This window comes from Hemicordylus capensis, chromosome 3 (assembly GCF_027244095.1).
Source record: "Hemicordylus capensis ecotype Gifberg chromosome 3, rHemCap1.1.pri, whole genome shotgun sequence".
Lineage (NCBI taxonomy): Eukaryota > Metazoa > Chordata > Lepidosauria > Squamata > Cordylidae > Hemicordylus > Hemicordylus capensis.
The window spans coordinates 352,525,044-352,552,539 of record NC_069659.1 but is presented as its reverse complement, the minus strand read 5'-3'; the positions used below and the strand labels follow the sequence as shown (position 1 = coordinate 352,552,539).

Below are 27,496 nucleotides of genomic sequence, written 5' to 3'. Positions count from 1 at the left end.
GCTCTACAAGCCCTGCCCAAGCTAACATAGTAAATCTCCCACTGAAAGCACAGGGCTGCCCAGGGTGGAAATATTGAATGGAAATATTGATAACCGCTACAGCAAAGGTTCGCATAGTTTATTTCTGGTTTGGCAAATTGCAGTGGGCTTCTTTTCCTGCCTCCCCACCACCACACCCCAGTTTGCCTCAGTTCCACTAAGAGTCCAGGATTTCCCTTATGGGCAATCTGCTTCCCCATCTCTCTGCGGCTCCACACACTTTTGAAGAGTGGCTCTCATTCACATGAGCATCCCCTGTCACTGTAGGAGCTCAGTAGTGTTGTGGAGAGCCGGGCTCCACTGAATTAGGGCCCTGATGCTTGCAGACTTGAGCGTCAATCCCTCTGTATGAGAACAAATCAGTGGTTCATCCAGCCCAGCTTTCTCTGTCCCTGCAGCACTGAAGCAGCTCACTAGCCCCAGGCAGCCATAATGGTGACACATACCCCCCTCCCTCCAGCAGTTTGACTGAAGATGACGTTGTCTTTGAGTATTTTATCTTGTAATAACCACTAACCAGGCTGTTTGGAGGGGGCAGCCACCTAATGGCGCAGCAGGGAAGTAACCTGCCTAGAAAGCAGGAGGCTGTTGGATCGAATCCCCAATGGTGTGTTTCTCAGAATATGGGAAACTCCTATATTGGGTAGCAGCGATATAGGAAGGTGCTGAAAGGCATCATCTCATACTGTGCGGGAGGAGGCAATGGTCAACCCCTCCTGTATTCTACCCAAGACAACCACAGGGCTCTTTGGGCGCCAGGAGTCGACACCAACTTGACAACACAACCTAACCTTGGGAGGGGGCAGTTGTCCTGGGCCTCACACATGAAGGGAGCCACATTACCATTGGAAATAGTATGTGTCATACGTGGTTCAGTTAGGTTTCTCAGGAAGGAGAGGGCCCAACAGAGATCATGTCGAAGGCCCCCTCAAACCTGGAGCTGACCCTGTGACCAATGGCAAGCAAAGGCCGTGCAGCTGAACTGGGGGGCAGGCCTCCCCACACTCTAGAAATACTAATTGAACCTTGGTTGGACCTTTTAAAAATAAATTACTTCAACATTAATTTAGTGGCAACAGTGTGCTAGATACTGTACTATGCAGCAAAGCAGGGTGGATAAAAATCAATGGGTTTTTTAAAAACACAATTTAAAAAATTTAAATCTGATTTTAAAAATTGCTTAAGATGGTTTCTAAAAAAGAAATCAACCTAGGTCAAAGATATAAACATGAATGGTAATCATAACTCTGAATTATATTTTACAAACATACTTGTTCACAGCAATATATGGAGATGAGAGACTGCAGACCTGATCAGTCCTATTCTGCAGGTGGTTTGCACACACACACAGTCAAGCCCTTACCTCTCTCTCTAAAAGTGCAAAGACAAAGAAGGTCAAGGAATAGAGGATTGTGGGTGGGGGATAAGGTAGATCTGAGCAAGGGGAGGATATGAACGCAAGGAGGGACAAAGACGAAGAACAGAAAGTGAAACGAAAAGGTAGCAGAACATCATATGCATGTAGTCCTGAGGAAAATCATTCTGAGTGTAAATTTCTGGGCTAAGGGTGGCAAATTCAAGAAATATATATTTGCTGATGAAGTTTTAGAAGCGGAGTATTCCTGAAGCATACTGAATGTCCTTGTGCATTTGTTAAGAATGGGAAATCTCATTTTTCGTGCCGCAGTCATGTCAAATATGCAAGATGTACATTCTGTCTAGGGATGTGCAAGCCGGCTTGCATTGAGCCAGGCTTGCCATCCAGCCGGCCTGGTTCGGGTTGTCTGAGGTCGAACGGGACCAGCCCCCAAAGGGTGGGGCGTCGGTTCAGGTTCAAACTGGGCTGCTCCCCCAGTTCACAGAACCGACTCGCAGGCCGTACTTGCTAAGAGGAATCTGGCTCTGAATCCCCTGTACAAGTGCAAGGATTTTCTAGCCTAAAAGGGCCTTTCTTTCACTTTAAAGGGGTGGGGTGTGTGTGAAATGTTAATGTTTACCTTAAAAATAAAGCCCTGCAAGCGGTGGGGGCAGGGGCTCTGGAGGCTTTTAACTGCCCTGCTGGCAGGCAAAATGCTTAACTTCCATCTTTAAAACGAAGCCCCTCCAGTGGCGAGGGTGGCTGACTGTTGTGGGGGCGGCTGCTGAGGCAGTGGGGATTCGGAAGGCAGCAGTGGGGCTCCTCCAACTGACCTGCTGCCCTCCCAAATTATAGTCCAGGGCGGCTGTGGAGAGGCCTCTGCTCAGCGGCCAGCAGCGGCGGGGCTTCATTTTAAAAATGATATTTAAGCATTTTGACTGCTGGCGGGGACCTCCTGAGTCCCTGCTGCCAGTGGGGCTTCATTTTTAAGGGAAGCATTAAGCATTTCACCCACACCCACCCCTTTAAAGTGAAAGAAAAGCCTTTTAAGGCTAGGAAATCCCTTGTGCTTGTAAAGGGGAATCCTAGCCAGATTGCCCTTTACAAGTATCCCCCGAACCCACCCACCCCCGAGCCGCCCAGGATGACTCGAATCGGGTTTGGATTCTGATTCTGTCCAGGATTATCCAGGACAATGCTAAGCTTTTGTCCTGGAAGTGTTTCCTTCCCTATGGCTCTGTCAACATAACCAGCAGGATAGAAAGCATACCAACCGTGTGATAACAAACATCAGTTACATATTCACATACTTATAAAAAAAATTGTAGTCTGAGAGCAGCGTGGACTTCTATGCATTTCTTGCTGCTGCAGCCCTTCCAGTTCCAGACTTTCTTCCATTAATCCATCAGCCTAGAGTTGGAGCCTGCTGATTCAGTGTCCTGGTCAATTGAGAGTTGCACATTCAAATCCCGCCATCAGTAGGTTGAAATGTTCCTGCCCCTCTTCTATCTATCTATCTATCTATCTATCTATCTATCTATCTATCTATCTATCTATCTATCTATCTATTTATTTTCTATACCGCCTAATATAGCAATCTCTAGGTGGTGTACAGATTAAAACATAATATAAAACATTTAACATTCATAAAAACAGATATAAAATCTCAATAGATAAAAACACATTTTAAAATTTAGATTTCAGTTAAAAGCCTGGGAAAACAGGTACTTCTTCAGGGTCCTCCTAAAAGCAAGCAGAGAAGGAGATGTTCTTATTTCAGCAGGGAAGGCATTCCAAAGCCCTGGGCCAGCCACAGAGAAGGCCCGGTCCCAAGTTGCCACCAGGCGAGTTTTGCTCTCAGAGAACAGCCTAAAGGCACACATTACAATGCAGTTCAACTGCTGAAGCCAAGAAGATATGGCCCACTGAACAGCCTGGATGGGACTTGGCTGGGGAATTATATCTAAGAGGAAGGGCAGGATCAGTGTATGAGAGAAATCTCATCACTGTCGGCTTCAGCAAGAGCGCTCATTGGTTGACAGATGGCAATGTGGGCTTTAGGGCTCCATCCCTGGTTTGCATATGAATATTTTTGGCAGCCCAGTTTGTATTCTTCAATAAAACATTTGTTTTATATCTTTCCCCCTGTTTTTAAGATATGCTTGACCAGCTACGTTTCCTTAAACTGGGGGCCAGGAAATCCGTTTGGAAATCACCCTTCTCAGAGATGACTTGGAGGTTCTGCTTTTCAAATCACTGGTTTGCACGTAGAGAGACTATTTGCCACTGCTAGAACTGGACACAGGATGGGGCACCCTTGGTTCCATGCGAAAGGATTTATTCTTAGATTAGTTAAAAATACCCTGTGTTGGAGAGTTTCACAGTTTCAACCCCATTTCCTACAAAATTAAAAGACTGCTCAGACAGCTTGTAGAAATAAGTTTCAGCTTAGTTTCCTTAGAACTTGGGAACTGGTCTATGCAAGGCAGCAGCAGAATGAGGTGGCAAAATGGATGGCACCATTTTAGACCACAGGTGGGGGGAATCACAATGCATCCCTGCCTTGAAAACTCACTCCAGGGGGTGGGGAACACACACACAAATATTATAGCTTGAATTCTCAACTAGAACCTTTCTCTCGTTATATGCTGGTTTCCTCTTTGCAGGGGCTTCTTTCCTTACATTTCGGGGTGGGGGGGATTCAAGTTTGTTTCCCCACCTGTAGTCTGAAGAGGTAGAGTCCATTCTGCCACCACATCCTGGTTCAGGATCATCAGTGAGTGGGACATTTGCTCTGTTGCCATCTCGTGGTGTGCATCTTGCTGGTATCTTGAAGAGGAATCTTTCCCCTCTTCTTAAAGAGGGGTGTGTGCTTTCAGCATATATAACTCCTCATAAGCCGTTTTTAATAATGGTTGGTCCATAGCCGAAGCCTATCTTCTTGCAAGGTGCGGTTTTGGTTCCTAGGCTAAATATGCATTTTATAACCTTGCATAACGTTCTTTAAAGGAAATTAAATATTTTAATGAACACGAGCACTTAAAGGGGACTATTTATGTAATGTGCAAAGTTAAGTGACCCCAACGTAAGAAATGCCAGGAAATTCAAACACTTTTATTTGCATTTTGTTTATTATGGCTGGTATTGATGTACTTGTAAATGTCGAGGTTTATTTTGATTTTAGCAGATGTGCACAATGGAAGTTGACCATATATCTGTTCTCCATTGCGGCCTGGAGGGATATTGAAACGCTGCTATTTATTCCATGGCTATTTTGACATAACATTTTGCTTCTTTCCATCTGGGCTAGCACTCGAAGCTGGCCCGTAGGACTGCCAAAAAGGGGGCATTAAAACGTTGAAGGAAGGAAGGAAATGACATGGAAGCAATCATAACGTTTTGCATTTTTGTGTGTTTTCTGTAGGGAGGGATCCGGAGAGTGGCAGTGTGCCCCATGCGAGGCAGGAAGACTCCTCCCCAGCGAACAATCCGGACCAGTTTCTTCAAAAGACCGCCAAGGTAGTGTCCCGTTGGAGCCATCCTCCTGTTGCCATCAGGGTGGCTTATTTTTGCTCCCTCAGAATCACGCCTGCTTAATGACATACCTCTTAGCCACCCCGCTTGCTTCCAGGCTTCCATGGGACTTGTGGCTACAAGTGCCTGTAGCTGTTTTAGGGGAACCGTAGAATGGAAGCGGGCCCTCCAGCCCAAGCTCCTCTTCCATGCAGGGAATCTGGAGCTAGAGCACCCCCAACAGCTGGCTGCCCACCCTGTGCTTGAAGACTCCAGGGAGGAAGAGTCCACCATGTCCTCAGTCGTGGGCAAACTGCTCTTCCCATTGAGGCGTTTCTCCTCATGGTCCACTGAACTCTCCCCTCCTGTAACTTGAGCCCATTAGATCTCGCTCTGCCTGCTGGGGGTGGGGGGCAGGTGTCCAGTCTTGGCCCTCTTCTGTTTAACAGTCTTTGGGGTATCTGACCAGAGCTCTCATCCCCCCCCCCCCGTTTTCTCTTCTCTTGGCTGAACACATTCAGTTCCTTCAAACTGTCCTCATGGGGCTTGTTTTCCAGACCCCTCACCGTCTTCACTGCCCTCCTCTGAACCCATTCCAGTTTGTCTACATCCTTTAAAAAGATTTGGACACAGTGCTCCAGATGGGGCGTACCTGGTGAGGAATAAAGTGGAACGTATCACTTCTCGTGAACTAGAAACTATGGTTCTGTTAATGCAGCTTAAAATGGTCTTTGCATTGTTTTTGCAGTTGTCTCATACTGCTGAATAAATGTTCACCTTGTGATCAACTGCAGTCCCGAGATCCTTCATATGCACTACTGCCAAGCCCCATCCTATTTCTGGGCATTTATTTATTTTTGCTAGTGTTCATTCATTCATTCATTCATTCATTCATTCATTCATTCATTCTTTATTACATTTATAGACCACCCCATCCAAACAGCACAACAATAAAAATAAAACCCACAAATCAATCCTTTTAAAAAACCAATCATTACACAGCAATTTAAAAACAGCACAAACCCATTAACAATTAAGAGCCCCTCGTGAACCCATTAACAAATAAGAGCCCCTGGTGGCGCAGTGGTAAAACTGCCTCCCTGTAACCAGAAGGTTACAAGTTCGATCCTGACCAGGGGCTCAAGGTTGACTCAGCCTTCCATCCTTCCGAGGTCGGTAAAATGAGTACCCAGAATGTTGTGGGGCAATATGCTAAATCATTGTAAACCGCTTAGAGAGCTTCGGCTATAGAGCAGTATATAAATGTAAGTGCTATTGCTAAAACATTTAAAACAGTTAAAAAGCCCCGGAAGACCAGGCCAAATAGATAGCAATAGCAATAGCACTTACATTTATATACCGCTTTATAGCTGGAGCTCTCTAAGCGGTTTACAATGATTTAGCATATTGCCCCCAACATTCTGGGTACTCATTTTACCGACCTCGGAAGGATGGAAGGCTGAGTCAACCTTGAGCCCCTGGTCAGGATTGAACTTGTAACCTTCTGGTTACAGGGCGGCAGTTTTACCACTGCGCCACCAGGGATAGGTTTTAAGGGCTCTCCTGAAAGCCAGCAATGAACTCAAACTACGGATTTGTCCTGCTGAATTTCATTATGTTAGTTTCAGCCCAGTTTTCCATACTATCAAGGTCATTTTGAATTTTATTCCTATCTTTTGAGATGCTAGTGCTCTCTCCAAGTTCAGTGTCATGTGCAAATCTGATGAAGATTCTCCATAGAAGTTTCGCCATATAAGATTCTCCACTCCTCAATGTAAATAGTTGATGAAAATGTTGAAGAGTCCGGGACCCAATACAAATCCCTGCAGCAGCAGCAGCATCCCACTCAAGACCCCCCTCCAATTTTATGAAGAATGATTAATGAGCACTTTTTGAGTGCAGTTTTCCAGCCAGTTGTGAGTCCACCTGATGACATTATCATTTAGCCTGCATTTGGCCAGTTTGCTCACTACAGTGTCGTGGAGAACTTTTGTTTTGATTCTTTACTGGAATAGAAATAAATTATATCCATAGTATTCTCACAATCTAAGCTAGTAACTTGAAAGAAGAAAGGATCAGATTAGTCTGGAGGATTTATTCTTGACAAATCCGTGTTGACTGCATTGTTATCAAGATGCTTACAAATTGAATACCTTATAATTTCTTCTATTATCTTCACTGATGTCAAAGTCAGACTGTCTGGGCTGTAGTTTCCCAGTTCCTGTTTGGACTTTGAGGGCAACTTTAGCTTGTCTCCAAGCACTGTTCCCTCTAACAAGGATTCCCAGATGTTGTTGACTACAACTCCCACAATTCCCAGCCCAAGGCCACTGCAGCTGGGGATGCTGGGAGTTGTGATTCCCAGTTGCATCTGGGAATCCCTGTTAGAGGGAACAGTGCCTCCAAGTGTTATGTCACCTCACCTGTTTGTTAGGACTTCTAAGATATGCTAGAGGTCCTGAGAGCACTTCAGCAAGTTCTTTTAGTACCCAAGAATATATTCATCCAGCCCTGAAGCTAGATGGGTGTTTCTTGGTCCTTCTCTTATCCATCTTGAGCTGCAGTCCTGACCGCTCACCATTTGTGCTGCTTGGGTGAGGTTGCTCCCTGTTCCCCTTTTGGGGGGAAGACAGTGGAAAGACAGGAGTTGAGCAGTTATACCTGTTAACCTTTCATTAACCTTCCTGAGCAGCAGGCCAACTGTTTCCTTCCAGCTCCTTGGAAAAGCCCTTTTTCTTGTTCTTCAAGGCCTTAGCTAGCCTCATAGGAACATAGGAAACTGCCATATGCTGAGTCAGACCCTTGGTCCATCTAGCTCAGTATTGTCTACCCAGACTGGCAGTGGCTTCTCCAAGGTTGCAGGCAGGAATCTCTCTCTGCCCTATGCTTTGGTAGTTTGTTGGTTCAATAAAAAAATCTTGTCCTATAAAAATCTTGTCCTATCTTGGAGAAGCCAGGGAGGGAACTTGAAACCTTCTGTTCTTCCCAGAGTGGCTTCATCCCCTGAGGGGAATATCTTGCAGTGCTCACACATCAAGTCTCCCATTCATATGCAACCAGGGCAGACCCTGCTTAGCTAAGGGGACAAGTCATGCTTGCTACCACAAAACCAGCTCTCCTCTCCTCAACTCATTCTGAGCTTTAGCTTTCTCAACAGTGTCCCTTTGATGTCCTTTGTCTGCACTGGTCCTTTTTGACCTTTCATTCCTTCCGTTTCTGATGTGTGTCATTTTTTTTTTAGTTTCAGCTCATCATTAAGATTTTTGTGCAGTCACATTGTCAGTTTCAGATGTTGTCTCCCATTATTCTTTCTCAATTGAATGGTTTGTGACTGTGCCTTTAGGAACTCCCGTCCATCTCGGGCACCTTCCCCTGTTGGGTTATCTAGCCATTAAAACCTACCTAGTGCTTCTCCGAGCGCATTAAAATCAGCTTTCCTGAAATCCAAAGTCGGTGTTTTGACTTTGCTCTGCTTTAGCTTTCCGTGAGTCCACCGAGAATTCCAGCAGTAGACAGTTACTTTCCCCACAATTTCCCACTACTTCAACCTCATTGACCCGAGTTCAAATCCCAGCTCAGCCCTGGGTTGGTCTGGGGCCAGTCACTGTGAGGATAAAATGGCTCACTTGAATAGGACCCAGAATTCAGTGTAGGGGCCTGTGCTGTGCCAGATTTTCTCCCCGGCATCTCCTCTGGTCAGAACCTAGGGACAGACTCTCTTAAGCTGAGAACTCAGGTGGCAACTCTGGGGAAGGCCCTCCTAGGATCTTGGAGGGCCGTTGTCGGACAGTACTGGGATAGACAGACCAAGGGCCTAATAAGGCAGATTCATGTGTTCAGCCCTGGGCTGCTTGGAGGCAGAGTGAGAAACAGCGTAAACCAAGCATGAGTTGGATCCTTGGACTACGGCATAGCTAAGTAGATAAAGAGTGTTAGTTTGCCTGTAGCAGGGTTTGAGTGTTGGCAAGTCACATGGTGGCCCACCGGTCTTTTCCATTGCACCACGCTGGCTTTCGTTACTCCCAGCTTCAGAGAAAGTGTTGGGACATGCCTGCCCCTCAGTGTTTGATGGACTCTGCTCATGATGGGGTGTGAACGGGGACTGTGCTTTTGGCCTGTTGTATGTGAGGAGGCCTGTGGCAACCACACCCTTGCAGAGGCAAGATTCCAGAAGAGTTCCATTTGGAACCAGATCTTCCTCAGTGAAGGCCTACTTCTGCTATTGCCCATGAATTAACATGGCTACTCTGTAAGCATCAGTAAGACCAAAGCAGTCTTCCAGTGGTTGTTGGACTACAACTCCCATCATCCCTGACTGTTGGCTACTGGGGTGGGAGTTGTAGTTAAACAGCACCTGGGAGTAGGGATGTGCATGAACCGGTCCAGAGGTCATTGTAGAGGCCTCCAAACCGGTTCGAATGTGGCACGGTTTGGCGCTGAGGGGTAGTTCTTTAAGGGGAGGTGCACTTACCCCTCCCCCCACTCCCCCCCACCAGCACTCCTTTTTAAAAGCAGTTTTGGGGGTGGCAGTGTACCTCCCTGCCCCTGTTTTTGGCCAGAAGTGCCCGGAAGTAGTGTGTGTGTGCACGGTACTTCCAGCCACTTCCGGCTGAAAATGGCAGCAGGGAAGTACGCTACTGCTCCAAAAACTGCTTTAAAAAAGGAGCGCCGGTGGGGGAAAAGCGGTGGGAGGGGTAAGTGCACCCCTCCGCCCTTAAAGACACCCCCCCCGGCGCCAAACCTTGGAGACCAAAGTTGTGTGCCCCTGAGTCAGACTAACCTTTTGCCTCAGTTGAACATTCTGTAAACACAAGGAGTTGTGGCCCTTCTGAATATGGAGGACATCCATTTGTGTTGTGAGTTGGTTGGGGACCTTGCTCTCTTGCCCTGGAACTTGGAAGTGAAAGCACCCCTTTGGGTATTAACTGGACAATACCTCTGACACTTCCAGGTGGTCTATATCTTGGAGAGGAAACACTCCAGGGCAGTGACTGGCTTCATCCGGCTCTTGACTGACCGAAACAGCGAACTGTTCAAGAAGTGCGCCATGTTCTCGCCTGTGGACCACAGAGTACCTCGAGCATACGTGCCCTTGGCCGACTGCCCAGCGGATTTTGCCACCAGGCCTGAGGACTACTCCAACACGCTCTTCATCTGCCGTATTGTGGACTGGATGGAAGACAGCAACTTTGCCATGGGGTACGCGGCCGGGGAAGGTCTTTCTTTGTAGCTAGGAAAGAGACCCCTGAGTTGTGGCGGAGCATGTGCCTGGCAGACAGAAGCTCCTAGGTTCTCAGTTCAAGGATCTCCTCTGGTGCTTCTTACCCCCCAAGAGTCTGGAGTGCTGCTGGCGGTCTGAGTAGGCAGAATTGGGCAAGATGAACCACGGGCTGGATTAGCTCATGGGGAAGAGCGCGAGCTGCTCACACAGAAGGTGGCAAGCTTAGAAGGGCCTCCTGCGGAAAGGATCCCCAGCAGAGGGGTCTGCACTTTCCAGCTGGCCTTGGTAGCCAAGGCAAACGTGGTGGTGGCCAGAATGCTGCTCCTGCTCTTGGCTCGGACTCCATCAGGGCCAGGACAATGCCCTGCCCTCCCCGCTGCCCCAGTCCCAAGTTTGGAAGTGGTGGGGCTGTTGGCTTGGCTCAGCTCGCCCAGGTGCTCCAGGCTGCTTGGCAGGGCAGAGGCCCAAGAAGCTGCTGCTGCTGCTGCCACCACTCTTTCCGGTAGTTCTACCACTGGCACGGCTGGGGGGGGGGGCTGCTGGCATGGCCCTGCTCTGCCTAGGCACTCCAAGCACCCTGACAACACAGGGGCCAAGCAGTCCCCAGCCTTCCTGCCAGCATCTTTGCTGGATCAGGCCCAAGGCCCATCTAGTCCTGCATCCTGTTTCATATGGAGGGGAGCCCACAGGCGAGAGCTGAGCGGGGCCTGCCCTCCCTCCCTCCTGCTGTGGCTCCCCCGCAACTGGGATTGGGACGCATCGTGCCCCTGAGCCTGGAGGGGGCCCCCAGCCACCCGACTGGAGGGGACGGGGTCACTGTGCGACTGTCTTGTGTGCGCGCAAGAGGCCCCCGCTTCCGTTTGTGGCATTTGCCTTGTAAAACCTCCCGGTAGCAAGGCAGGGAAAGGCCTCTGTTGGCGCCCCGGAGAGCCACTGCCAGATGGAGCAGACGGCACCAGGTAGAAGGCAGGGTAGGCCGGGTAGAAGGCAGCTTGCTGCATATGCACTTCAGTTGCAAAGAGATCTCGACCAGCCACTTAGTGTAACTGACTGAGTTGCTTACATAGTGTTTGTGGGGCTGACAGAGCAGACCCATCAGTTACAGTTGGGACAATGCGTAGCTAGAGATCCATTTGGTGGTCCAGGTCCCAACTTTCCAGTAAACTCTAGAGAAGTAGGGGAAGAGGCTGCTAACAAGATGACTGGCCAGGAGTCCTGTTCTGGAGCACCTTGGCTCTGGCTCCCTGCAGAGAGCTCTGTGTGGCTCAAATTGCAGCCTGCCTTCGTGCTTCTGCTTGTCGTTCTGCATCCTCAGGTGAGGTCCTTCTTCTTTCCTGGTCCCCTTGTGCATTGTTCTTTCCACTCGTGTCTCCTGACTTTGTTGGCTTTCTTGTCCCTCGGTCTCCCTGCTTTGCCTCTTCCTTGGCCCTGACCTCTAGGACCAGCTTTCCGAAGTCCATGGGCTGGGAGGAGAGCTGGTCTGGTGGTAGCAAGCATGACTTGTCCCCTTAGCTAAGCAGGGTCTGCCCTGGTTGCATATGAATGGGAGACTAGAAGTGTCAGCACTGCAAGAGATTCCCCTTAGGGGATGGAGCCCCCACTCTGGGAAGAGCAGAAGGTTCCAAGCTCGCTCCCTGGCAGCATCTCCAAGATAGGGCTGAGAGAGATTCCTGCCTGCAACCTTGGAGAAGCCGCTGCCAGTCTGTGAAGACAATACTGAGCGAGGTGGATCAGTGGTCTGACTCAGTATATGGCAGCTTCCTATGCTCCTGGGCATCCCATTCCTGCATCTGGCAGTCCTTCACCAGAACAAGGCATTGAGAAGACCCCACACAATGTATGCACTAAGGGTCATCACTGCAGTGGCCTCTGGGGTTTGTGCCAAGGTGTGTGATGATGCAGTGTTGTGTGTCTGTGTGCAATGCGTGATGCAAGCGTGTGGTGTCCTTGCTTCACATTCAGGTAGGTTTTAGGAACATAGGAAGCTGCCTTCTATTGAGTCAGACCCTTGGTCCATCTAGCTCAGTATTGTCTTCACAGTCTGGCAGCGGCTTCTCCAAGGTTGCAGGCAGGAGTCTCTCTCAGCCCTATCTTGGAGATGCTGCCAGGGAGGGAACTTAGAGCCTTCTGCTCTTCCCAGAGCAGCTCCATCCCCTGAGGGGAATCTCTTGCAGTGCTGACACTTCTAGTCTCCCATTCATATGCAACCAGGGCAGACCCTGCTTAGCTAAGGGGATAAGTCATGCTTGCTACCACAAGGCCAGCTCTCCTTTCATTTTGATGTGTCTGAGAAGATAAGTCAGTCCTGCAAATGATGAGGATCTCCTAAGGTGAGGGGAGGTTTCTCTCTTAGCTGGTGTGGAATCATCCCCTCCCCTTTCCCAACACACCTGGATCTTTGCACCTGGATATTTGTGGCCTTTCTCAAACAGTGCAAAGCTTCTGTGTCTCCTCCGCCACTGTGCTGCTGTCTCTTGCCTCAGGAAGTGTGAAGAACAACAACAGGCTTTCCTTGGGTGATGATCAGAGTCCACTTTGGAATGCCATTCTGTCCAGGTGTGGGCGAAACCCGAGTGTCTTGGAGGTATGTGTGTTGGGGAGGGGGCTGCTTCTGTGACTCTTGAGTGCCACCTGGTGGCCAACAGGAAGGTGCTTTCTCCTTTGGACAAGGCTGTGTTATCACCTCATCAGAGGTTTGGGAAGCTTTAACTTGGTTCGTTAAAGTAGCAGAGGATGACAGAGTGGTGCAGATGGTGCAGCTGTATGGAAGAATGCCATCCTAGGAGGAGTCTTGCCTTGCAGTTTCTGAGCTCATGATATCCCCTGCCCGAAAGAGATGGAGGCAGGTGAGAAACAGCTGTATGGGCTCTGCATTTAAACATGTCTGGAGAGCAGACTTGAGGGGTGTGATTTAGCTTGTTTGTCTGGAGTCTGTTAGGGTTGCTGGGATTATAGGGATGGGGGATCAAGGTGTCAGCCAAGCAGGGGCCAGTGGCAAGTGAATTGCTGAATGGCCGGCGAGTGCTCAGATTCCAGAGGTGGCAGCAGCAGCAGCAGCTCCTGTGAGGGAGGGTGGAGAGCAGGGGCTCAGAGCCTTCTCGCAGGTTGCTTACATGGAAAAGCAGACCCCCTGGGTTACTTGACCAGGTGTTGAGTTAGCACTTCTTTCAGGAGACCTTTTGCCTTGTTGGGACAGGAGGAAAGGTTTTGTAGCCTGGTGTGATGAGGCAGGAGTTAACCCGTGCTTCCCTGGGATCCAACCTCAGTCGAGAGATGGCTCTGATTCCAGTCTAGGAGCATACCACTCCTTGGAGGTAGGCTGCCACCAGTTGAAGACGGATCTAAAGCCACTGACCAGGCTCAGACGCAGCTTCGACAGCCTAGAACTGCTTGTCTTGGAAGAACTATCCGGCTTGCAGGCACTGTGAAGGCAGAGTTCTTGTCCTCTCTTGCCCCTGGCAGGAGTGTGGATCGTGCAGAACGGTCCCTTCCAAAGAGGCTTATACAGCCAACTGGAACTCCGAGATGTCTCGGTGCACATGCTCTGTAACCTGCACAGCTACCCTTCTCAGGGCTTGACTGGGCTGTGGAGGTGGAGCAGCAAGTGGAGCTGGGCCTGTGGCACAAGGGCACCCCAGGGACCTCTCCCGGGCATCTCAGCTAGGCTAGAGGTCAACTGCTGAAGCTGAGAGATGGAGCAGAGCATTTGGAAAGCTCAGTGTGTCACTGGATGGGCATCAGGTGGCTTGCTGGGCCTGGGTGAGTGGAAGAGCGTGACTGGCACCCACTCTTAAATAGTGCAGACAGAGTTTGACCTAGGAGGAGCCAGTTTTACTTCTTTTGTATGTTGCCTTGAGTATTGACTCAAAAAGGTGGATTAAGAAATGTCCAGAGTAAATGTTCAAGTGTGTGATGGTGGCAGTGGCGGCGGAATGGTGGATTTCCAGAGCACAGTAGAAGGGTCCTAGCAGAGCACACGATTGGCATGTATAGGGTCCCTCCCTGGTCTGAATCTCTGGCTTTCCCTCAGTAAACTGGTCTTGCAGAGCACAGTTGGGGAAGGCCTCTGACTGAGACCAGGAATTGCTGACCCTCAGCTGGAGCCGAGAGCCTTGGCTTAGATGGGCCAGTGGTCTGATTCTGTAGAAGACAGCTTCTTCTACATTGCTCTGACAGGTGAGTCTGCGGTGGTCTAAGGAAGGCTTTCTGGAAGAAAAGGACTTTTCAGGAAGGGTTTATTTGCCTTGAAGGGGAAGGTGAGTGGCACAGAAGAAAACCAGTGGGGAAGAAGAGTTCCGGTAGTGAGTTGGAAGAGGTGGGAATAAACGGAACCAGTCAGAGAAGAGCTTCAAGGGTCTCTGTGAGCAGGATGTCAGGCCAATGTGAGAGAGAGCCTTTGAGATGTAGGGAAAAGCTTGTTTGGAAGCTACATGGCATGCATGGATCTGACTTGAGGATCATTTTCCAGCCTTCTGGTCTCTTGCTTTTTGAGTTCCGGGATCTAACAGACAAATTCGACGTGAGCAGTCAGTGGTGGCCGCAAACCAGTGGCTCACCTGAGGCTCTTCAGCTGCTGTTGGACTACAACTCCCATCATCTCTAAACAGCTGGAGGGCCTCAGGTTGGCCATCCCTGACTCACACGGTCAGCTCCTGCTGGTGTTCACCAAACCATCTTCTCTTCAACAGTGTTTGTAAGCTTTTGAGGATGATAGAGTGTGTAGGTCAGGTTGAACTTGAGAAGGCTAGATCTATGCCAAATGTCCTCTAGTTTTGATTTTTGGGTCGGAGCCAGTAACTTCAGTAGGATAGATTTTTTTCCTGGGGGAAAAGGAAAACCCTAAACACTTCGATGGCATGCATATACAATTTTTTTTTATTATTTTAAAAAATCCAGCTTGGTGCCACTGCTGGCATAGCACTATTTCCCCGCTTGGCTGAATTTTTTCCTAATTTCTGAATCCGCCAAGCTATCTCCCACACCCACTGGGAAGACAGTGACCCATCACAATGCTAATTAGTCAGTGGGATTGGGCTGCATGAGATCATCAAGGCTGCTTGGAAGAGTGAGGAGCCATGCAAATGCCTCTGTGAACTTGGTCACAAGGAGTGCTGGGAAACCACCCCAAAGTGGGGGAGGCTGTGAACAAATCTGGGAGTCGGTCAGTCTCCGCTCTGAGTGAGTCGACACTTCAGTGCCATTGGCTGAGACCTGCTGGTTGTGGGCTGATGCTTGGTGGCTTTCTCCCCCCGTCCCTTTCCTCTTGAAACTGTTCTCTGTAGCAGGCTCTGTGACTAGCGCCTGGACACCAGCAGGAGGGTTTTTAGGAAGCTCTTGGGGGAGACGGGATGCCCAGGCCTTTGCATCACAGAAGGGGATGGCTAACGGTGGTGGAGCATGGCCTTTCTGTGTGCGTGCAAATGGTGCTAGAGCGGGGTGGGATTGGCCTCATTGGCCAGAGGCCCTGCATCGCCTCTGTGGCTGCTCGTGTCCCTTCTGAGGGCCACAGAAACCTCCTGAGAAAGATACAAGCTGGCGCACTGGCTTCTTCTCTTGGTGTCTGCAGCTTCCTCCTTTGCGGCTTATACAGCACCATCCATGGTCGGGGTGCTTTCCCAGAGTAACTTAAGCCAAAGAGGAGAGAGGTCTCTGTCCCAAGGAACTGGACTTCTAAAATGTGGCAACAGCAGAGGGTCACAAAGGAAGGGAGAGGTGAGGGTGATAAGTTTCCGTTTTGAGTCCTGCTTGGTGCCACTGCCTGTTGCAGGAGACTTGGGGCCAAATGAGATGTGATGTTAAATGCATCCCTGTTGAATTTGGGGCTTGCTTTGACTTTCAAGTAGCAGCTGTGCAGGGGCCTGATCCTGACTGGGACCATGGAGGCTGAAGGAGGTAGGACCCGTCTGTTGCCAGATTTGGCTTTTTTAAAGCCAAATTCTGGGTTACGGCCCATTTGACTCACGAGTATACCCCTTAGGTTCTGGCAACAAATAGCTAAGCAGTGCCTGTGCAAGGAAATGCAGTGTGCCATCTATAAGCATAGATGTGTTCCTGGCTGCTAACATGGACTTCGGGTGCTTCTATGTTCTGCTCAGCCTACCTAGTAATCAGGATGACATCAACTTCTGGGATGCTCAGATTCATACCTGTATATGTGCAAATACCCATACACGTAAATGCCCAGGGCCAAAAATTACATAATAAGTCACCAAGTGATTGAAATAAGTAGTGTTATTGTTCTAGTTGTGCTATTTGTTGTTATGGTTGATGCCTGACCATTCCTCTGTTAGGTGGATTGCTGGCTAATATTCCAGAAAGGTGATGTTCCATCTGTGGGAGCTAGTGACAAGAAGTAGCCTCTTGATAGCTGAGGAGCTCTCTTGAGTATTTGGAATGAAATACCAATCAGAACTCAGAGAAGATGACACTCTACAGTTGAGGGGAGGGGGCACTGGAGATAGCAAAAAGCACCTTTGAATGAGCGAACATGGAGTTTCTAGTTGGAGCTGCTTGGAACAGGCAGCTGTGTGTATTTGTGTGGAGTTACACAAACAGCTCTTTGGGGATCTGCTTGCCTGCTGAAGAGGTGCCTGTTGGCTTCCACTGTGTTCTGTCTGTGTGTTGATAAATAAAGCAAATAGTACAGAGATGTGATAAATTGGCTGTACTTTCCCAGCCAAAGGAAACCAAACCCAGTAGCACTGCCCCCAGAATTTCTCGTCCGTTTGGAAGAGTGGGGAGCACGTAACATGTCGGATGTACAACTCTAGGATCTGTGCTACTTCCTCCCCGCCCTCTTCTGACTCAGCTAGGTGTCACAGTCTTTCCAAGACAAGGTTGACGAGTTGCAGATCTCGATTGAGATGCCTTGCATAGAATTAGTCTGCTGGACTACTCATGCTTGCACTTGGGGACCTCCTTGTTTCCTGTAACTTGGCACTTGTCATTTGTCCCCGAGATTTTCCTAAACAAGTTAATGCCAGAACAATTTTCTTTTTAAATGACTCATAATTATTGTCAGCTTAGACTGCTCTGCATATACCATGTTCTCCAGGAATCAGTCATGTCTGTCTGCCTGCCTATCTGCCGGCCGTCTGGTTCTTGCAGCTCCAATTTCAGGCAGGAGAGGGGAGGTCCATTCTTGGATATATTCGAGGTTTTGAAGTGTATTTTAGCATTGTTTGCCCACTAGTGGATTGTGATCCCTGTCTGTTTGCAGCCCCCTGTGCGAATCCTAAATGTCATAGTTTGTGGCCCTTTCCCACCTATTTGTAGGTGTGCCCGATGCCTGCCAGGGTTCATCAGAAGAGGGTGTGAGGATGGCAGATGTCCTATGTCCCACTGTCTTCTCTTCCTCTTCTCCCTGGATTTGTGGCTGCATGTTGGGGCTGGTGCTGTTTCTTGGATTTTGTGTGTTAGCCATCTAGCCACACTGCACCGTAGATTCCTTCACTGGCGCAGATTGCTGGGAGAGTGAAAGCCTTGTGCGATTTGCTGCCAAATTCAACAAGGAGAAGAGATTTAGCCAGTGTGGCTAGGGATGATGGAAGCTGTACTCCAGCAGCATCTGGGGACCCAGGGCTAGGAATTCCTGCTGTATTCCTATAACTCTCTCTTGGAAAGTGGGGCCAGCCCAAGGACTGCACTGTCTGGTCCCAGAGGAGGTTCGCAGGTGTGTTGCTGAGGATGTTGGGGTGGGGGAGCATCTTTGGGATTGGCCATGTGACCCTGGCTTTGTACTTCAGTACCTTCATGGCAAAGGAAGCAGAGTTTAGCAGCACAGAGCTCCCCTTGGCTCCCCTGTTCAGTTGGACCGGCCCTGTTTGGAGGGTCCCCTGAGACCATCTAGCCCAGTGAGAGGACAATCCATCCTCTGCCTTCCCCATAAAGGTGCTTTCAAAATACTAGCTCTAAATGGCACATGTTGTAGGGGCTTGCTTAGGCATTTTATTTATTTATTTATTTACTTACTTACTTACTTACTTACTTACTTATTTGATCTACATATTTTTATACCGCCCAAAACTTATGTCTCTGAGCCATTTACAACAGATAAAAACAACATTAAAACATTAGTTAAAAACAAAACAAAAATTTAAAACACAACAATTAATTTAAAAAAAACCCAATGCTCTAAAACAACATTAAAAACAATCAAAACAGTATCAGTTAAAAGCTTAGGTGGACAGATGTGTCTTTAAAGACCTTTTAAAAGTGGTCAGAGATGGGGAGGCTCTTATTTCACTAGGGAGCGCATTCCAAAGCCTCGGGGCAGCAACGGAGAAGGCCCGTCCCTGAGTAGCCACCAAACGAGCTGGTGGCAAATGCAGACGGACCTCTCCTGATTATCTCAATGGGCGGTGGGGTTCATGACGAAGAAGTCGTTCTCTTAAATACCCAGGGCCCAAGCTGTTTAGGGCTTTATAGGTTATGACCAGCACCTTGTATTTTGCCCGGAAACATATCAGCAGCCAGTGTAACTCCTTCAATACAGGAGTAATATGGTCTCTCCAAGATGACCCAGAGACCAACCTGGCTGCTGCATTCTGGACCAACTGTAGTTTCCGAACTACGTACAAGGGCAGCCCCACATAGAGCACATTACAGTAATCCAGTCTGGAGGTTACCAGCAGTTGTACCACTGTTTTGAGGTCATCTATCTCAAGAAACAGACGCAGCTGGCGTATCAGCCATAGCTGATAAAAGGCACCTCTGGCCACTGCCTCGACCTGGGAGACCAGGGAGAGACTTGGATCCAGAAGCACCCCCAAACTGCGTACCTGTTCCTTCTGGGGAAGTGTGACCCCATCCAGAACAGGCAGATCAAAATTGTCTCCAGAGTTTCATCCCCGCACAATTAGTACCTCCATCTTATCTGGATTCAGTCTCAGTTTGTTATCCCTCATCCAGCCCATCACCGACTCCAGGCAGGCATTTAGGGAGGTTATGCCCTTTCCCGATGATGCTGACATGGAGAAATAGATTTGGGTGCATACTGATAACACCCTGCACCATATCTCCTGATGATCTCTCCGGTTTCATGTAGATGTTAAACAACATCGAAGACAATACGGAGCCCTGAGGGACACCATACAAAAGTTCAGATTTTGAAGAACAGTAGTCCCTGAGGGACACCATCTGGAACCTGTCCGAGAGGTAGGAGTGGAACCACTGCAGAGCAGTACCTCTCACCCCCAACGCCCTCCGACGCTCCAGAAGGATACTATGGTTGATCGTATCTGAAGCCGCCGAGAGATCCAAAAGGACCAACAGAGTCACACTTCCTCTGTCCATTCCCTGTTGGAGATCATCCATCAGGCCAACCAAGGCAGTCTCCACCCCATAGCCAGCCTGGAAGCCAGTTTGAAATAGGTCTAGATGATCAGTTTCCTCCAAGACTGTCTGGAGCTGGTGGGTCATCATCCCGTTTCCCCTTCAGACCCCACCTGATTGCTTGGCAGAAGCAACTCATTGGTTTAGCACACACATTCCTTTATTTAAAAAGTGCCATTAGTATTGCTGTAGTCATGACTGGATATTAAAAGTATCCATAGCAAATAATTCTGAAATACACTTAAAAATCTTGAATCTATCCAAGAATGGGCCTCCCCTCTCTTGCCTGAAATGGGCTTTGCAAACCAGCCAGATTTCTTAAGGCAGAGCTGTAGCAGGAGGCAACCCCAGCCTCACTCACTGCAATCTGCTCCCCACCCAGTTTGGGAGGGTTCCATGCTAGCCCCGAGTGGAAGGGAAATCCACTCTTAGATCTGTGGTGGCCGCTAAAGGAGGGAACCTCCCCCATCTTATTCAGTGGGGTGAGGGTGAGGAGATCCCTTTCTGAACGCTTTAGAAGGTCAGAGCATTTTTCCAGTGTCCAATATTTCATAGATGTGCTCCCACAGCAAATGTGTCAAGAAGCTTATGATGGGATGAAATATACCTTGTGAGATTTGATGGCTGAGCGAGGAATTAGAGTGTGGCTCTCCCGTGCCTCTACTCTCTGTCCACTCTCTGTGTTTGTTCTCTCTCACTCTCACTGAACGTAGAGAAAGTTCATGTTGAGCCCCTCTGTCGCTCTGAAAAGTCATCTGTGTGTGTGTGTGGCGGCTGGGTTTGTTTTTGGTGCAGGGTGCAATCTGATAAAATAGATTCTCTTACTTGATTTGTCTTTCTCTTCTTTGGCTCCGTAACCTCAGCCCTCCCACCCCAGCCCACCCCCACGTTCCTCCCAGGTCCTTTGGAGATTGGAATGTATCTTGTAACCCGATAAAAACAAGTGCCTCTTCTTTTCTGCTTTTCCTTTCTACAGGCAGTTGGCCCAAAGTCTTGGGCAGGCTGGAGAAATTGAGCCAGAGACAGAAGGCATCCTGACGGAATATGGTGTGGATTTCTCGGACTTCTCCCCAGAGGCCTTGCAGTGCCTCCCTCAGAGCCTTCCCTGGATTATCCCACCGGCAGAATTTGCCAAGAGAAGAGATTTAAGGTGATTGTCAGCCCTTTTCTTGATGGCCTGGGTTTCCCTTTGCAGAAGCATTGCCTTGGGATGCCCTTGGAACAGTACTGCTCCGAGGGGTTCTTTAGCTGGAGGAGACGAAAAGTGTAGGCCCGGGGGAAACTGTTTGTGCATTTGTGAGGTGAATCTTTGGAGGCATCCTTAAGTAACGATTCAGACTTGGAAACTGGAGTGCCTTTTTTGGGTCTGCAGCATATACAATATTCCAACTTTTTAGACTGACAGGTTGCAAAATACATTCAATGGTGCCTTTTATTGGATCTAATTGGGAGGAAGACAATAGCAGGCTTTTCAGGGGCATGGGACTCTATCATTAAGAACAAAAATGTCACATTCTTAACACCGATTGTGTGTGTGTGTGTGTGTGCGTGTTGGTATCTGTCTTGTTGTCCACTGAGAAAGAAACATGGCTAGAATTTTTCTGAAAGCTCAAAATCTTCACACCTACAGTCCATCTCAAGGGTCTGCAAATATTAGCCAGACGTGCTAGCCAGCCTCGATTTGTGCTTGCCGTAAACCGCCTCCCTTCGCCTAGGCCCTGTGCTGTGCCCAGGGGTCTTTTGGAAGAGGCAGCAATTTCTGTTCTTTGCATGGTGGTTGGGAGAAGGTGAGAGACGCAGGAGAGGCTTCTGTTCTTCCTTATCCGAACTCGGCACACGAGAGAAGCCCAGTCCCAAAGTGGGTTGGAGGGAGAGGACTTGGGTCTTGTTTGTGCTCGGCTTTGCAGAAGAAGCCGGGAGGAAGGGAGAGAGGCTGCTGCTGCTTTCCTTTTCCAAACTGTAGCTCAAGTGAGAGCTTGGAGAAAGGGACCTGAGTGGCTGGGTATCCTTCTTGCCAGAGGGCCAAGGGGGACACACAGGCAAGCTGGCCAGCCGTGGTCTGATCCAACTCCTGTGCTGAGCTGGGGGCAGGAAGCAGCATCACACCATGGGGGGTGGGGGGACAGGCGGGGTGCAGGCCTGGTTCTCTGCCAGTGGCCTCTTGTGCTCCTGCCCACAAAGCCCCGTTGCATGTGTTGCAGGGCTGGCCACCTGCGTGCCTTCCGGGGTCTGCTCCTTCCAGGACTTGACTTCCCACAACTTACATAGGATCTCTGGCTTTATTCTCACTGCGCTGCTGTGCAGCCCTTCAGACTGGATTGATAGGATTAGGCTGCCATCATCCTCATCCTCAACTTTATTTGTTAGCTGCCCCACAACAAATTGTCCTATGGGCAACTTACAACATAACATTAAAACATGAGATAAAAACACGCATTAAACCATAACAGACCAAAAAAAGGGGGGGGGGGAGGAAATACAATACAAAAGCAATTTCAAAAACATTTAAGAGACATGATTGAATTCTCCTCCATGCAAAAATCCCCCAAATGCACGGCATGTTTAGAACAATCAAACCCTAGCATGTCGGGGAGAGGGCTTCTAGCCTTCTTGATGGGCTGTTTTTGGGGTCATGAACATGGCCCAGGGCCATCTGCACCCACCATTTCTGCCCTTGCCCTTCTGCTCAGCTGTGGCATGGAGCGCTGGTATAAGCATCCTGGTTGAGTTAAGCTGCAGTTATGTGTATTGGCTGGACCCAGGAACTGTGGTGTAACTGTGATTTACAGATCGGGATATGAAACTGGGTTTGGGCAACAAGCAGAGCTTTGGGTTTTGTTTATTTAAAATATGTATGCCCCACCCCGCCAGAGCACTACTGCTTGGGGCGGCTCACAACATTAATAAAACTAGCCGACCCTGCACAGAGCATCTGTGTGCTCTTTTGGGCCGGTGGTTCCCCCCTCCCCCCACTTCCTGTCCCAGTCTCTCCTGCCCTACCCTGCCCCACTTCCTGCCCCAGGCTCTCCTGCCCTCCCCTGCCCCACCTGCCCCATTCTCCCACCCCCCTGCCTCACCTCCTGCCCCAGTCTCTCTTGCCCTCCCCCTGCCCCACCTGCCCTGGTCTCTCTTGCCCTCCCCCCACCTCCTGTCCCTGTCCCTCCTGCCCTCCCCCCACCTCTGCTGACCCCACACAGAGCTTCTCACCTCAATGGACGGTGGGCCGCCATTTTCATCTGGTGCTTGTCAGACGTCGGGCGGCCCAGCGGCTCCCAAAGGCGCCTCTCCTCCCTGCCGGTCAACCGTTCACCTCCCTCAACCGCGACCCCTATAGAGTCTCACCAACTGCCTTGTGGCACGCGCTCCTCCCTTGCACGTGTTGTCCTCTCTGGGCCCACCATTGGTCGTGGCTGCAGTGGGGGCGGAGCTTGCCACATCCCCACGCATCCCCCTGGTGTGTCTACAGGTCCATCTACAGAAGCTGTCTACAGGTCCATCTACAGGAATTAATAATATAGATAGAGGCAATAAACATTACAAAATAAAAAGCTAAAAATGAAGAGATCTACCAGATGTAAGCAGTGGATAAAACATTAAAAAGCCTCTCTAAAAAGATGCATCTTTAGTTCTTTAAAAACACTGAGGGCAGGAGCATGGCAAAGCTCTTCCGGGAGGATGTTTCAAAGTCAAGGGGCCACAACTGAAAAGGCCCTGTCTCTAGTCCTTGCCAACTGGATCTCCATCAGTGGCAGGGCTATGAGCAGGGCCTGGGATGCTGAAGGGAGGCTCCTGGCAGGTTCATATGGGTGAGTGTGGTCCGACAGACACCCCAGCCCCAAGTCATGAAGGGCTTTAAAGGTTGACTAAGCCAGGATTCCTGAACACAGGGGTGAGGGGGAAAGGGGAGGGGACAGGACATGGACTTGACAGGCATTGCATGTTGTGCTCAGAGTTAGGTCATTTGAACCAAGCTTCTCTCCTCTGGCATGCTAATTTTGTACGTGCAGGGAAAGTGTCTTGCATGGAGACACTTTCAGCCATGTGAACCTCAACCTGCATTTGGAAATGGGACAAAATTCAACTCCCCCCTCCCTCCCCCCTCTTTTTTTCATTCTCTCTCTCTCTCTCTCTCTCTCTCTCTCTCTCTCTCTCTCTCTCCCCATGTGCCTTCTCCTGTTGGGGGGTTGGCGGCCAGCCACCCCTTTATAGCTTGCCCCAAATTTACCATCTCAACTAAGATCCTAGTACTGATCAATTGGAGGGGTCCAATCGAAGGAGAAGGATCCAATTGAATGTCCTTAAGATGGACTTGTGGAGCTACCTTCTACTGAGCCAGACCATTCGTTCCTTTCGCTTTGGCAACGGCTCTCCAGGGACTTCGGTGGAGACCTCTCCCTGAGATTTTTTTAGTTGGAGATGCCGGGATCCAGTCTGGGTCCCTCCTGCATGCAAAGCAGGTGTCGTCTCATTGACTGTGACCGCACCCCCCTCCCCACCCCCCGCATCAAGGCACCCTTACAAAAAGCCTCTTCTAACTTCTGAGTTATTTTTCTTAAAGGAGATCTCCAGAGAAGGAGCTTTTATTGTGTCCCTGAGCAATTGGCCCTGCTTTGGCCAACAGGAAGTCCCACCCAATTGTCAACCCTGTAGAGTACTCTCCAGTTATTGGGGCCCATCCATTTCTGTTGTATCCTTTCTGCATAAGGTGGGTGGGGTGAATGTTTCCCTCTTCTCTTCTTGCTCTCCTCTCATGCCGAAGCCCCTTGAGGTTCAGATTAATTAGAGCCAGTATTTCACAATTCAATGGAGCAAGTGATCCCAAATGTACAATGTTTGTTTGCAGTTCTAAAAAAGCATTGATGGTTGAAGATGTGGTGTGCATGGCCACTTCCTCTCCCCCCACCTTCCTCCTCCTCTTCCTCCAATATTTTAGCATGTCCCTTTTGTTGTCCCTTGGCTTTTGGAATACCCCCCTCCCCCACCTCCCACCAAATAATGTCAGTTTCATAGCCTGGGGATTCAAGGGGGGAAAGCAAGAGATTTGGAGGCAAGTCTCCCACGAGTGCATGTTCGATGCTGGAGTAGGAAACATTAAGAGAACCTAAGAAACCCCAAAGCTATTTCTGTGGCTTGTTCCAAATGTTTTTAATTTCATTCATATCTTTTTGTTTCTCTTGCTACTAAACTGGGGCAAGTCACCCAGCCAGGAAAGTCCTCCCATAGTGGGAAGGAAAGAAAACCTCAGATCCTGGAGAGAGAGAGAAAAGGGTCATTCTGGGCTGAGGAGCAGTGCTGCCTTTTCCATCTCTCCCATTGTTTGGAAGGCTGCAGAAAAAGCGTCACGTCACTTTTCTTGAAAAGGGCAAGAGCCCGTGTTTGAAAGGAGATCGCTTTTGCTCTCTAACAAGGGGGAGTTTGTGCAGCTCGTTCTCTGATCCTTGCCTCTCTAGCGAGAGGGACTGGTGACCTCCGCTGGACCTGTGCAAAATGTGAAACTTGGCACCAAAATTTGCTAGCTCAAAATTTTCCAGTTGCTTTCTCTTTCTCTCTCTCTCTTTTCCTTTACACTCTCTCTCTCTCTCTCTCTCTCTCTCTCTCTCTCTCTCTCTCTCCAGCGAATGTCATCCTGCCAACTAGTGATTTTATTATTATAAACAGGATGTTGTATTCACTTTTAAGAAGGAATATGAAACTGGAGGTAGAATTACAAACGGGACTTTTCTCAGCTGCCAAAATAGAAAACAATGAACTAAAAATACCAAGTGCAGAAAAAGGGTGTTGCAGCGAAGAACTCTGTAGGATTGTCCCCGGGACAGATCGCCATTTGAAGGGGGATTGTGTTCTTCTGTCTGGGCACTGCTGAAAGCAGTTCTTGAGCCTTGTTGGCGGCTGTGCCTGAAACAGACGAGCAAACCTTGGAGCCTGAGCTCAAAAGAGAAGCTCGATTAAAATTGGCATTCAGTGGTTAATGAGCGTGCTGCGTCCCTGTAGGCAGAGTTAATTAAATGTTGCTTTTAGTGATGGGGATCTCCGAGGAGGCCCCGGGGGCTGAGATGAGTTTTCCTCATTTTGAGACACTTCCAGGCAGCAGGGGGCTTGATGAGAAGATGATGCTGGAGTCTGGTGGGACCCAGGCTGAGCTAGCGCAGCGACTCGACGTGGGAGCTGGTTCCAGTCTGGCCGCAGTCCTGCCCAGCCGCTGAGTCTCAGCCTCAACATCCAGATCAGGGGATCCTCCTGCTGACCATCTGGGCACGGCTGCTGATGCAGAAATGCTAAGAGTTGTTGGTAGTGTGTTCCATGGAAAGAAGCAGAAGGCTAGCGTTTGGCTTTTTAACTTTGAGCTTAAATTGGACTCTGCAATAATTGCTTTAATCTTGGGAGGTTGAATGCACATAGTCTTATAGTTACCTGTGCAAGGGAAATGCTTTCTGCGTGTCACACCTTGATGACTGTCTGGGAAAGCCCTTTGTCACTGAGGGTTGTGATCCAAAGTTCTCAGGCAGAACTCTGGTTAAAGCTTATGAGAAATCTTGGGGAGGGCACCGGCAGCATCTCTTCCTTCCCCACATGTCTGATTACACCCCACCCTCCCTCCGCAAACACCAAGCCAGCACCATGCACTCCAGTGTGCTTTCCTTCTAGCAGCCATGCTTGCTTCCCTGCTGCGGGGAACCAGTGTGCGGCCCCCAAAGCCTGCCCCTCCAGATTTTCCCATACCCTGGGAATTGGATTCTCCCAGGACCCAGACTGCACAATCCTGAGCTGTGCGCTGGATCCCTAATGGGGCTTTCCTTTTGAAAGCGGTTGCTCTGGTGGTTTGCATTTTTCCCTTGAGTTCCTTTCCTTGGGGATCTGAAGTGCAGTTGAAAGAAGTGCAGAGGACCTGAAGGAAAACAGCAGTCGCTGGAGGCAAAGGAATGGTAGTGGAACTTTGCAGGGGCGTTAAGATCGCCTGCCTTGGATAGAGCTTGGCCTGCAATGGGCACGGACAGTCGTGTGACAAGTATTGGAATAGTTTTAAACTATGCAACTTTTCCTTTCCAGCTCAGACTCATCCGGCATGTTTTTCAAGATAATAGCTGGGAAGCTTGATGGCAGGTTGTTCCGAGGCTTAGAGAGGGTAACAGGCCAAGCATAGCAGCAATCTTGGGACTTTTTATCGGCCTTGTACCCACAGCCAAATGTTATATCCAGCCTTTGGATACTTCTGGTGGAAGACATGGAAGCTGGAGATCTGAGGCTGGGGCAGGAGCAGCTAGCAGAGTTTCTGTGTGCTGGGGTTCCCAGGCTTTTTGAGACAGTGGCCCCCTGAAATTAGGGATTCTCAGACGGCGGGTTCTGGCGTCACAGGCTACTTTAAAGGGGGTAGGGAGCTGTCAGGAGGCAGGGGCTTGACCCAAATTCTCTGATGCGCAGAGACCGTTGGAGTGTTGGGAGGAGGCAGGAGCTGGCAGCAGTCTGGCCACAGGGATAGTTCTTTGGCCAATGGGCTCATCACTGCTGACTGTCCCTTGGAGACATCGGGTGAGGCCCCTGACTCCCTCTGGGCTCCTGATGCCCTTTAAAGTTCCTTGTGACCCCCTGCGGGATGGGTGGGTGTGGTGCTGTCCTGACCTCCTGTCTGAGAACCTCTGCAGCTTCTCAGCAGGGCAGGCGATGCAGGCGCTGGCATTTCAGGGGCAGTTCCTTTGCAGTGGTCCACAGCCATTCTTAATGGCTGCTACTTCTGGTTGCATCTGGTTGCATATCAGGTGCTACTTCTGATTGCATATGAGGGGGACAGGGGCACAGAACTGGAGCCTGCCATGGGCGTAGGGCAGGGTAGTGCTGTACAGCAGTGGTCAGAAGTGGGAAAGTGGCTGAGAATGGGTGGGGTGGGCGTTACTTCCAGTGTCTCAGCCGCCTGCTCTTCAAAATAACTGATATTTATTACTGGAAGCAGTGTAGTGCTGTGGTTACAGTGCTTGATTTTGGCTGGGAAATCAGAGTTCAAATTCAATCCAGCCACAAAACCTATTTGAGTGACCTTG

The 27,496-nt window shown here is 49.4% G+C and overlaps 1 protein-coding gene across 2 annotated transcripts in view; it reads left to right on the top strand.

Annotated features, from left to right (window-relative positions):
- DIS3L2 (DIS3 like 3'-5' exoribonuclease 2) overlaps nt 1–27,496 on the top strand; it is a 309,415-nt gene that overhangs the window by 134,526 nt on the left and 147,393 nt on the right. For both annotated transcript variants that reach the window (XM_053311493.1, XM_053311492.1), the window contains 3 exons: nt 4,821–4,915; nt 9,861–10,108; nt 20,440–20,613. In XM_053311493.1, coding sequence (XP_053167468.1) covers nt 4,821–4,915; nt 9,861–10,108; nt 20,440–20,613 — 517 coding nt within the window. The remainder of the gene's footprint in view (nt 1–4,820; nt 4,916–9,860; nt 10,109–20,439; nt 20,614–27,496) is intronic.